This window comes from Penaeus japonicus, unplaced genomic scaffold (assembly GCF_977035675.1).
Source record: "Penaeus japonicus unplaced genomic scaffold, GWHDUDI00000001_assembly GWHDUDI00000025, whole genome shotgun sequence".
NCBI lineage: Eukaryota > Metazoa > Arthropoda > Malacostraca > Decapoda > Penaeidae > Penaeus > Penaeus japonicus.
The window spans coordinates 35,648,926-35,661,425 of NW_028234427.1; the positions used below are offsets into that span (position 1 = coordinate 35,648,926).

A 12,500-nucleotide genomic window follows, 5' to 3' on the forward strand; every position below is an offset into this window, starting at 1 on the left:
TTACGAAATAATATTGGAACAATTGCTACATCCTTCGTCTGGGGGAATGGTTGACGAAAACGAGTGTTCAGATATTAAAGTTATTTGACGCTCGGCCATGACAGCGGCTAAAGGACTTGGCATACGGCTGAATATTCCATAGCAGTCCTTTTTAATCTCCCTAAAACATGAAAAAGATAAATAGAAAAGCTCTTCCATTCATCAAATGTCTTGTTTAATTTTACTTTTTTTTCCATTCATGCAACTCATTCCTGAGACTTTTATATCTCCTTGGTATAGCATATTTGGAGGAAAAATAACTAAGTTTTTGTTCAGCAAGTTTACAAAAATGACGATCTTTTTAATGTAATAAAATCAATATCAATATAATAATACTAACAAAACAGCAATGATAATGATAATGATTATCTTACTATTACTATTACTAGTGCCAACAATAACAATAAGAATGAGAAATATCATTATCATTTATATTATCATTGTTACCATCATGAATATTATCATTATGATTGTTAATGATATAAAAAAAACAACAACACTAATCTATATTACTGACTAGAGGTCTCACCAGGGTACAACAGAACAAGGATAAAATAAAACCAACATTCCAATCTCTTTCTTTCTTTTTTTCCTCTTTTGTCAACTTTTTTTTTGACATAACTTATAAAAAGATTTGTACACTGGATGAGGACCATGCCAGGAATTAACAGGTACCTTTTACATTAAAATCTACACTAGATTGTTTTTACAGGTAGTAAATCTCTAAAAAGCTAAATCTGTTCTTATATACAGATTAATGTTGATAAAGCATTCAGTACGCAAACATGGAACTGCAATTGCATAATTCATCGTTTTTTCACAATCCACGTCATGATGGTACCATATATTTATTGTTTTCAACATTCTCTGCAATAGGATAAACAAACACTTATTTCCACAATCCCGGCTGTGAGAGCCCACTAACGTCCCCCTCCCGCCCCCCCTCCCCACACCCTCAATCCATCACCACCCCAATTATGATATGGATGAATTAACAGGCGAGGTGTCCTGCAGAAGGGAGGCTAGGCTAGAGGCTGCGGCAAGGGAGCCCATGCTCATCCCCCCCGACCCAGAGACCCCGCTCCCCACGCTGCTGCTCTGGCCCAGGCTAGACCCCATGCCGCTGAGGGAGCTTAGGCTCGAGGCTGGAGTTCCAAGGACCGAGCCTGCCGACCCTGCGCTGCCAGTCTGGTTGACGTTGCCTCCGGGGACTGGCGTGGTGGCACTGCTGTTGCCGGTGTTGTTCACGGTGCTGGTGTTGCTGGTGGCGCTGTTGGGCGTGCTGTTGGGGGCAGTGTTGGCTGTGTGTGCGGGGGTTGTGCTGCCTGGAGGATTATTTGCTGGGTTCTGCGGACGGGGAAACCAACACTTTCATTATGGAGTGGGTTCATTGTTTGGATGATTGCGATATGTTAAGTCAATGTTTTATAATTTTGTAAGCATCCTTTATAACATTCAGTTCTTTAGTGTATACATATATTTAAATAGAGCATCTGACAGTAGATTTAAACAGAAATGAAAGTACATTTCATAAATGTACTTTCAACATGGCTGCTAACCTGTTTCATTACCTAAATCACATATGTTCAATGCCAAAAGATCTAGAAATAGTGTACACGATCTAGATTGTTTTTTTATTAATCATGCCAGTTAAATTGTCCAATGATAAAATTAATCGTACTGAATATTTTGGAGCTTCGGTTTTTTTCCTAGGTAAGAAAATAAACAACTTATCCTATAAAATAAGTTAGACTCTTTAAACTAAGCTAGGTGAAGTTCAAAATAAAGTCAAACCAAATAGCAGTCAATCTCAACAACACAGTCTAATCACAAACCACGGACCTCAATGGAATCCAAATTAAGGTGCGTGATAAAGCGCAGCCTCTTCTGCAAAGCCGGTCTCAAGCTCCTTATGATGCCCTCCACGTCTGTCTTGATGGAGTCCCCGGTGAACATGTACTTGATGTGGTAGAAGACGTCACAGATGGGGTCCATGTACTTCAATTCAGAGACACTGTGATCAACCTGAGGAGACGTACAATGTGCATTAAGGGAAAAATTCCTTTTAATAGGAAGTAAGTTAAAACTGGAATTGGATATTGCTGGGATGATTTTATACTTTATATTAGTATCTTTCAAGTTTGGAGGAAACATCAACTACATTATGTAGCCTTCTGATTTTTCCTTGTCAGTAATTTCTGCCTTTTGTAGAATATTTTCTTGAAAATGTTTGTCTCACAAAATTACAGATCATTCTCATTAATCTATAATTGTAATTCTTCTACCTCTTTGGAATAACATTTGGCACAACAATGAATAAATATGCAAGTTTGCACTTATCATTCCAATCAAATCCATACCTTTGCCAATGCTTCATATAGTTCCTTAGTCACATCAAAGACTTTTCGTGCAGATTCATTGTTGAAGCGCTGGAGGAAAGGACCAACTAGATGGCAAACGACGACTAGTTGCTCCTCTGTCGTCAAGATGGGGCGAATTCGCTCTCTCAATAACCTTTAAGAAGTAGGAAAGGGTTAAATAGAGAAGTGAATTTTTCAATGCATTGTCATATAACCCAATAATCCAAAAGGCATTTGAATGTTTAATTTTGCATCTCTCCAATTATATTAAGTCCTCCCATACTGATGTTCAGCCTAAAAGTACTAGTATCCCTTCCATACACATCTTACACACAAGCACAAAGACATTCCCCAAAAAAAAACAATCACACAAGAAAAAAAAAACACACACACAAAGCACCTCATCAGACCCAATTCTCCAAATACTTCCATTAAACAACATAAGAAACACAACTCTCCCTCAAACTTACAAACACCCCAGAACTTACTGTGGGATTCGCCCAACTTGGCCGAATGATGCGTGGTGCCAGAAGGCGTGCGCAATGGCCAGCGTGAGGGCCGCGTTCATGTCGCTCAAGCAGGACTCCAGCTGTTCCAAGTTCAGCATGGTGAATGGATCAAGAGAGCCTGCACCAGGGGTGGCCAGGGTTGGTTGCTGGGAGTAAGAATGGAGGGAACATCAAATGAAATGAATAGAAAAACATGTTGTATCATTGACATATACGGACAGAATTTGGCAATTTTACTTTATTGGCAGGATAAAGATAGTAGTGGAAAAATGTATGTAGACCATTTATGAGAAGCATACTTTGCTTTCTTGCACTTATCCCATTTCCATTCATTTAGAATAAGAGAATATCTGCTCTTGTATTCTTTGGTATGTTAAGATACATAGAAAATACTTTCAGATTTAGTGCATGGATTTAATGGATAGGATAAAAGAAAACTCAAGACTGCTACCTCAAATCTAATAATAATACTATTAACATTTATATATATTCCCTCAAGAGAAAAATCACAAAAGGTCAATCAAAATATTCCTTTATAAGTACACAAGAGATCAAATCAATACCACTGGCATCCTAATCAACCCACCTGGAGGAGGTCAATGATGCGGTCGTGAATGACAATCCAGTAAGGTTCTGGGAGCCAGGTGAGGATGAGGCCGACTGCATTCACCCACTCGATCATTTCGCCAGGGGGAATATCGCAATACCTGCAAAAGAGAGCATCCTTTGTAAATCGTTTTGACTCGATATTCTATATGATAATCTGATTCACAGTCACAGTGTTTGACAATTCTGTTTTCTTAACCCATTGATTGCGGGTTTAATAAAATATGTATACAGTCTGATGGCGGGTTTACATTGTTTGGCACGGTGCCATCTGCATCTGCAACCGACTCTGCCTTGGCAGCAAATCATGCCATCCACTGTCAATGGGTTAATAGGCTTATTCCCATTATCATACATATAATAAACATAGTTGAGTTATAACACTCACAAAGCTTAAATGATGAATTTTATGTTTCAACTGACAGAAGTACAGCACTAAACACACAATCTATTTACCCTCTAATGAGAACATCCATGAGCATGTTGGCTACAATGGTGGGGTTGCTGGGGAGGGCCATCAACTCCACACAGCTGACGTGAAGTGCATGAGCTCCACTACTTGAGAATTCGTTGAACCTCCATTCGATGGATGGGAATACCGCTTTCCCTTGCATGGCTGTGATAGTTTGTTAAGAAAAATACCTGCGATGTGGTACATCTCATAAGAAAAGGAAGAAACCTGTCAAATCATCTATTATTAAAAGATCCAAGAATAGTCTTTGAGCATCTGAGCAAAAACAAAAATTAAATCACTTAAGAAAATGCTTTAACTGGACATTAATACACATATAAATAGCAGAGAATTATTTGGTAACTCCAGGTTAATATCATAACATCATGTCAAGTATTTAAAAATTGGATTCTAGCTTGTGCACATATTAGTACCGTAGTTACCAAAAGAGTACAAAAAAAAAAAAAAAAAAAAAAAAAAAATTATAAACATATAATAAATAAATAAGCAAATAAAAAAGAAAATCCCACACACAGCAATAAAAAAATACATTAAAGTCATAATCAAACATAAACCTCCTACAGGAAAAATAACAAGGAATGCAGTCATTAAAAAGGATACTGTGAACGAGACGACGGACAAGCGACGTGTAGTAGGAGAGGGCAGGGTTCCACGCGATGTCGTCTGGGGGCCGTGCCAGATACTGGTGATAGGCCTCAGTAAGCGCCCAGCCCTGGGGGTGAATTTCCTGTTGGGACATGATGACAGCCACTACCAGGCGTCGCTTGAGATTGGGACGCTCACGGAGTTTGTTCTCGTAATAGTGGAATGTGTTGTAAAGGTAGGTGATGGGGCGGTCTGGAATGAGAGTTTGGGCGTCATATTTAAGTGTGATACCATGTATGATCATAATATATGCATAGACACATGCATTCATGTACTCACTCACACATGCATGCACACAGCTAGACACATACAAAATACACACAAACAAACTTTCACTCCCTCTAAGGCTATTCGATCTACACATCTCGTACTCCCTCACAAACTGGTACAACTGTGCAAATTTATCGCCATTACATAAAAAGTGATATATACCATGGAATTTGTAGAGCATTCCTAGCCTCTCCAGGATAGTTTCAAGGTTTTTGTGCACTTGATGAAGCTCCAGGAATCTATGAATGATGATGTCCAACACCTAGTCAGAGAAAATAAATAATCTAAGTAAACAAACAATTGATTCACATATATATTCCTGTGTAAGACAAATTATAGGATATATTTCATACCCATTTCTGCCATGGTATGTATTACAGGATTTTTTTAAATGAAAAAAGGATAAACAAATTTCATATATACCCATTTGTTATGGAAAAAAGTCACAATATGGATAACAAACTTCAAAATCCATTTCTGTCATGCAATAAAAGTGAAAAAGTGAATCATAAACTTCTTTCCCTCGCCTAATAAATAAAAAAAAACAAATATCAAATAAAAAATGATCAAAAAGCGCCTTACCGGTAGGAATCGGAGACAGACGTTACTGCAGTAGATGGGGAGAGTCTGGTACTGTGCCGTGAGGGTTCCCTGCTCCGCCAAGATGCTCTCTGGGGAGAACTTCTCTGGGAATTTGCGGTGGAATGCCATGTGTTTCTCGTACCTGTTTTTGTGAGGTTCTCCATTAATTCTTTTAACCTGTTGCTGAAGGGGCTCTTTTGACTCCAAATGACTGAAACACTGGGATATTTCAAACACATAAGCCTAATGCCTTCGGCTATTCGCCAGCTCTGACCACGGCCATGGATTACCAACCCGATCTACCAGCGTGCCGGCCAGAAGGATAGCCATGACAAAATATCTCGTCCCCAGCAGCTGGTCCTGCCACCGCTCAACATGATATCTTGTCACCCGGCATTAACAGGTTAACTATATTTATTCTATTCTCTTAACCTTTGGGAGTGTTTTGTATAAATAACTGTTTTATTATTATATCAATTATTGTTGGCAATGAAATGTGCAATTTCTGTCAGAAATCACCTCCCCACCAAAAAAACATCTATATGTCCCATTTTAAGAATTATCAACTGAAAATAAATTTTCTAGCTCCTATATTTGTATTTCTTCACAATATCAATCATACAACTTAATAAGTCTTTCAATTACCAACCTATCAATGTCTCCTGCTTGGATAAGACAAACCTACGAGCAAAACAAAAGGAACGTACCAATTACTCTGCCGCCAGTGATCGGGGGAATTCTCCTTGACAAATTCCTGGACACGATTTCGTAGTTCGCACGGTTTCAAGAGCAACAGCTGGATGATGAAGAAGCATACATGTGCTTCACTGCCCTCTTGTGTGCGCAGGGCCTGCATTTTGGAATGAGATTAGGACATATACATTGATTTCACCAATTACACAACTTTTTTTAGAGGATTATCAATTTTGTGTATGAGATTTATCATTCTAATTGATGCAATAACATAAAATACTAAAGTCCCTCTTCAAACACTCCCTTAACCTAACATACCCTGACTCCATTTACACATTAAAACCACATTGATTTTATCAACCACAAGAAAAGACAAAAAAACTATTAGACTCTCAAACCCACCAAACACAGCATGAGCCTGTCAATGGGGACGATGTTGTAGACCCAAATGATGGCATTCATCGTCTCCACATACTTCGTCACATGTTGTCCCCCTGCACTGTTTGAGAACTCAAGGACCAGGAAATCACACAGAGTGCGCACATGGGCTGCAAGTTGCCGCGGTCCCACACGTTCCAGAACCCTGTAGAAAATTAAGACGAGACACTGTAGTCAAGTCATTTATCAAAATTCTTGACACCTCCATCTCCTCATACTAAGATGCTACAGAAAAAAATAAATAAATAGATGAAAATATGCAAGGAAACCAGAATCAAATAAACTTAATGGTGTATAACTAACTTGTATGCAATGGGTGGCACTCTGTCATTGTCCAGGACCATCTTGAACAGGAGACAGAGGAAGAGAGGTGAGGTGTTGTGCTGCAGCGAGAAGTGGGCGATAATGTCCGTTTCATTGCTCATGGACATCCACTTCCGGTATTCTTCCTCTACAGCTTTCTGGAAATAGGAATAATAAACTTTTTATAAGATTCCATAGAAATATAGACACGTGTGTAGACACAGACATACACATGCGGGCAGGTAGACAAACTTGCACACATACATACACACAAATAACAATACAATGTAAACATGTTCACATGCTGGTTTGAAACACTATATCCCAGAACATGCTCAAGCATTGACTGGAAAGATGTGTCTGCTGAACATAAATGTTTGAGTAGTCCAGCATCAAAAGTACTGAGACACAGATGACAATTTTGACAAAATGGAGTGGACCATAGACCAGGAATTTCATCTGACAGAAAGTTATAAGTGTTACTCTTTATGCTAGGATCCAATAAACACAGAAGACAAATGATTTAAACACAAAGTTATCAGAAATTGCTTCATAAATGTTTGTTACATGGGTATGGGCACTCACATTGTTTGATTACATCTTTCATAGGTGATCGAACATAAACAAGTTCAGTAAGGGTCTTAGTACAAAATATTAAAATCCATACCTTTAGAGTCTGCATGTTTTCCCTTGGGGCAGCACACTGGTGATAAAAGTCTGCTATGACAGGCGGGAAACACTGAATGGTGTGGTTTGCCCAAGTGTGGGGAGTGTGTGTCATCACCACCTTCAGGAAATCAACACACCACCTCGCTGATTCACCTGTGGTGTCACAGCCTGCAATTTATGAAATGCTTCAGTTAAAAATATGGGAATAGAGCCAAAGAATGAAACACCTTGACTCTTGAAGCCAGAAACTTCCTAATTCTCAATGGAGAGACTGAAAAAGCAGTGCAGGCTATGATTCACACATATACCTGGTATGCTGTGGAACATGCTGTATATTAATCATTTTCCACAAGAAGAATTATATTATCTTGAATCCATTCATTAAATCACACCTTACTCAGTAACTATTTTTTTTAATGAATACAAACATCTTCTATAATTATATGATTAGATGCAAATCTACATAATGACTACAGAGCAACGCTCTGCTAAAGTATACTACAAAATCAAATTCTACAAAACGCAAGTAGTTATCTACTAAACGAAATCACTGGATAATGACGCACATTCTTTACCTGTTACATGCATCGCCCGGGCCATGGTCAGCACCAGGACACGGTTCAGTTCCTCCGAATCGGTACTTATCAAGTTGGGTTTGGTGTCTGGGGAGAAGCAGCGGGTCAGGCTGGGCATCACCTCCGAGTTGCCTAAGCCGGTGATCAGACGCAGCGCCACACTCTCCATGCTGTGAGGAAGAAGAAGAGGAAGAGGATGGAGATGGTTGTGGTGTGGGAGGTAAAGGAGGAAGAAAAGAAAGACGAGGAATTTAAAAACCCCCGTGATTGAAGTGGATGGAGAAGTTAATTCTCAATGAAAAGAAAAAATAAAGATTAAAAAGGTAAAAAATGGCATAAATCTTGCAAACAACAGGCATGGTTGGTGAAGGAAGGAATATAACAATATGAAAAAAACAAAACAAAAATAAAAAGATACAAAAGCCTGTCTACAGTCTCTTTCTCTAACTTTAACTGCTTTGCACATAATGGATTAACTTTAAAACCTATAATCCTTACAATAAATATAATTATAATATATGCAAGTTAAAGGAAATGAAACTAAGACCTTTAACTAATGGATTAACTTTAAAACCTATAATCCTTACAATAAATATAATTATAATATATGCAAGTTAAAGGAAATGAAACTAAGACCTTTAAAAAGAGATGGTTTAATATCCTAAAGCAAAATACCAGTTATATATATACTTTTTCTACCTTTGCATCAGTTTATTTGTCTATCAGAGAAAACTTCAAATATGCAAAAGTTATCTTTATAAAATAAATAAAAAATAAATAAACAAAATTAACATTACCTCAACCACAAACAAGAGACAAAATTGCAGTACTTACCACATAAATTGCAACTAAGAAGAGAAATCTAAATGTAATCCACTGACCCACACAACACCCAAACAAACAAACACCAAAAAAATGCCTGAACACTACACACCAGAGATGCAGCTGCGTCATTTGGGTCATGGTGTTGAGAGGGACTGCTGCCATGTGGTGTAGGGTGGAGAGCAGCTGTACGCGGTACTGGGGTGGCGAGTGGTGGATGCGGTAGATGAACATTTCCAGGAGAGCGTGCAGGAGGCTCCACACGTGACTCTTGAAGACCAAGGGCAGGATGTTGTCTGTTGGAGAGGAAGGGGAAGAATGGAGAAGGGAAAGAGAGAGAGAGAGAGAGGTGGGAGAGGGGAGGGAAGGAGAGGGGGAAGGAGTGGGGGGATAGGAGGGAGATGGGGGAGAGAGAGGGGGAGAGAGAGAGGGAGAGAGAGACCGAGACAGAAGTGGAGAGAGGGAGGGAGAGAGTAAAGGAGGGAGAGGAGGAGAGAGAAGTGGAGAGAGAGGGGGAGAGAAGAAAAGAGGAGAGAGAAGGAGAAAGAGGATGTGAATTTTAATCACTTGAGAAATAGTTCCAACAATCTATTCCAATGCAAATAACAATCATTCAAGCTTTCTGTTCAGCCTTGGATCACTAAAGAATCAAACAAAGTAAGAATAAACATGTACTTAAACAGATCTCACGTGACTTACTTATAAATGTCTTAATGCCGATGCTTTCTATCTCGGTGTACACAAGCAGCCTTGCATACGTCTCTATTAGCGCAGGTGCAAGTGCGACTCCTGATTTGTGCTGTGCTTGCTTACTTATATGCTGTGGAGTATCCAAAAGTCAGTTTAAAGAAAGTCTACACAAAGTGACATGCTTAAAGATTATTTGACATTATCTAAAGAAAATAAAAAGAATAAGGATATAAAAAAAGTAAAGTCAAATAACAATTAGAGAGACACGCAATGTACATACCTGTCCAATGTTGTGTATGAGACTCATTTTGACATGAACTGTGAGGGAATCCAGCAGCGTCATGGAGAGTGGTGACGTGCTGCCCAGGGCCACACAATTGATCCCAGGCATTGGCACTGTCGACTTCTGGTTACCCTGGATACTTTCAGAGAGTGTCAGTATTGGCCTCTGGAAGTATTCCTGCACAGGAAGAGAGTTGAATTGTTATATCAATCTTGAAATTGTGGGATGGTGATGATCAAAATAAAAAAGGATCAGGATGTAATGATGCAATAATGAAAATATTGCAGTACCTGATTGGTTGAGTATGCATTAACAAGCAGAGCAATTCTGTAGTCTGGTGTCGCTCCAGCTGTCATCAATGGCAGTTGTGGATTATGTGCAAGGCTTTGGAGAAATCTGGGAAAAGGAAGTAGGCAAAAATTTAGTCATAATATCCCTGAATCTACTGTCATATATGTGTGTGTGTGTGTGTGTGTGTGTGTGTGTGTGTGTGTGTGTGTGTGTGTGTGTGTGTGTGTGTGTGTGTGTGTGTGTGTGTGTGTGTGTGTGTGTGTGTGTGTATGTATGTATGTATGTGTGTGTGTGTGTGTGTGTGTGTGTGTGTGTGTGTGTGTGTGTGTGTGTGTGTGTGTGTGTGTGTGTGTGTGTGTGTATATGTATATGTATATGTATATGTATATGTATATGTATATGTATATGTATGTATTATGTATGTATATGTATGTATGTGTATTTATGTATGTATGTATGTATGTATGTATGTATGTATGTATGTATGTATGTATGTATGCATGCATATATGTATGTATGTATGTATGTATGTATGTATGTATGTATGTATGTATGTATGCATGTATGTATGCATGTATTTATGCATGTATTTATGCATGTATGTATGCATGTATGTACATACGTACACACACAAATACACACACAAACACACACACATATATATACACATACACACACACTTATAAAGGCTATAAATACACAATTTAATTCACTAAAGAGCATTCCCTGAAAACAAACAAAACCAAAATAACCACCCCATATTTTGTCACACAAACACACAAATAAAAAAAAAGAAACACACTCATTATGATTCTTGAAAACAGGAGGTAGGATTCGTGGAGTCTTGATATTATCAGTCTGTGCTTTCTTCAGGATGTGCATGAGGATACACATAGCCGACATCTGCAGGGCACACCGAGAGTCGGTGTAGTCGGGGATGGGCAGGGGCTCGCGCTCAGGGTATAGCACCTCTGTTGGAGGGGAGAGCGATAGATGAGAACTTGGATTGAGTCACCAGGTTCCATTCATGTCTGTTTACTTACACCACACTCTTACACTACTAACTCACTCACTCACTCACTCACTCACTCACTCACTCACTCACACACGCACGCATGCACCCACGCACGCACGAACACACGCACAGGCACGCACACACACATGCGCACACTTATTCTTATACTCAAACTCTCTCTCTCTCAAATTTAGATGAAGGTTTTTTGAGTTATGAAAGAAAATCTTTCTTCAAAAGGAAACAAATTTCCAAGTCAAGAAAATCAAACTGATGCTCACAACTCAGAAAAATTAAAACAAACTCGACTTTTTCAGAAACAGAGCAGACTATCCCCCAAGTTTTTCCTTGGGTGCTACTACTCCAAGTCAGTAAAACATGTTAAGTGTAAGGGATTCCCTGTAGCCTACTATGGCATCCAAGACACTTGTATCTATTATTTCAATTATTTCTTACACTCTACTTCAATTTTATCAAGCTTAGGTAATCATTCAGTCACTGTAAGATGCGGACTTGCATAACACAGAGTGTGGTCTTGCCTTACCTATCGAGAACCAACTAAAGAGAGCCTTTTGTTTTGCCTTGTACCCTGCCCAGACTCTATAATGACAATGATCATGGTTATGATAATGAAAATGAAATGCTAAAAATTCTAATATCAAGAGTAAAAATGACTTGGTATCCCATTACTGAAACAGAAGCACTGAAACAACACTACCACCATCACCACCAAGAAAGGACATCTTACCAATGAGCCTTAAGATGGGAAGGAAATCTGTGAATGGGTTCTTCTGAATGCTCCCTGAGAGGAACTGCAGCAGTACCCACATGAGGTGGTCCCTCCCACGGTTGGAGCCCTTACTCTCCAGCTAAAAGAGAAAAGATAAGAATATGTCAAGAACTTTTTGTTATGGAAAAAAAATAAGAGTCTCAGTCTATCAGACATTATTTCCCACCTCCTTTGATGAGGTAAACTCTTAAAAAGATTGAAGGAAGAAAGTTCCATCAGCATTTTTTTTTAAATCCATGACTAAATTAAGGAAAAAAAACAAAAATCTCACACTGACAGTGACATTCATTCTATCCATCAACTGATATAATTATCTTGCTTTCCTGAAGCCAAAATACAATGGCAACCTTTATCATTCTTATGCTTCCATTTCTTGTAGCCATCTCCCCCTACCTTAGCATGGAGGCCCATAACAAGGCATGGGAATGAGATGAGCTGGAACAAGACGAAG

The 12,500-nt window shown here is 38.9% G+C and overlaps 1 protein-coding gene across 4 annotated transcripts in view; it reads right to left on the reverse strand.

Annotated features, from left to right (window-relative positions):
* Nucleotides 1–608: 608 nt before the first annotated feature.
* MED23 (mediator complex subunit 23) overlaps nucleotides 609–12,500 on the reverse strand; it is an 18,943-nt gene continuing 7,051 nt past the window's right edge. For 2 of the 4 annotated variants that reach the window (XM_043001986.2, XM_043001985.2), the window contains exons 8-28: nucleotides 12,443–12,500; nucleotides 12,008–12,128; nucleotides 11,050–11,218; nucleotides 10,247–10,352; nucleotides 9,954–10,133; nucleotides 9,683–9,803; nucleotides 9,096–9,279; nucleotides 8,162–8,331; nucleotides 7,585–7,754; nucleotides 6,918–7,075; nucleotides 6,579–6,759; nucleotides 6,191–6,333; nucleotides 5,484–5,625; nucleotides 5,064–5,163; nucleotides 4,587–4,823; nucleotides 3,971–4,130; nucleotides 3,495–3,615; nucleotides 2,888–3,054; nucleotides 2,400–2,553; nucleotides 1,882–2,064; nucleotides 609–1,386 (exon numbers count right to left, since the gene is read on the reverse strand). The exon at nucleotides 12,443–12,500 is cut by the window's right edge. In XM_043001986.2, coding sequence (XP_042857920.1) covers nucleotides 1,015–1,386; nucleotides 1,882–2,064; nucleotides 2,400–2,553; nucleotides 2,888–3,054; nucleotides 3,495–3,615; nucleotides 3,971–4,130; nucleotides 4,587–4,823; nucleotides 5,064–5,163; nucleotides 5,484–5,625; nucleotides 6,191–6,333; nucleotides 6,579–6,759; nucleotides 6,918–7,075; nucleotides 7,585–7,754; nucleotides 8,162–8,331; nucleotides 9,096–9,279; nucleotides 9,683–9,803; nucleotides 9,954–10,133; nucleotides 10,247–10,352; nucleotides 11,050–11,218; nucleotides 12,008–12,128; nucleotides 12,443–12,500 — 3,397 coding nt within the window. In that variant the 3' untranslated portion in view covers nucleotides 609–1,014. Of the gene's footprint in view, nucleotides 1,387–1,881; nucleotides 2,065–2,399; nucleotides 2,554–2,887; nucleotides 3,055–3,494; nucleotides 3,616–3,970; nucleotides 4,131–4,586; nucleotides 4,824–5,063; nucleotides 5,164–5,483; nucleotides 5,626–6,190; nucleotides 6,334–6,578; nucleotides 6,760–6,917; nucleotides 7,076–7,584; nucleotides 7,755–8,152; nucleotides 8,332–9,095; nucleotides 9,280–9,682; nucleotides 9,804–9,953; nucleotides 10,134–10,246; nucleotides 10,353–11,049; nucleotides 11,219–12,007; nucleotides 12,129–12,442 lie in introns of all 4 variants that reach the window. The other 2 variants (XM_043001983.2, XM_043001982.2) reach the window with 1 other exon arrangement.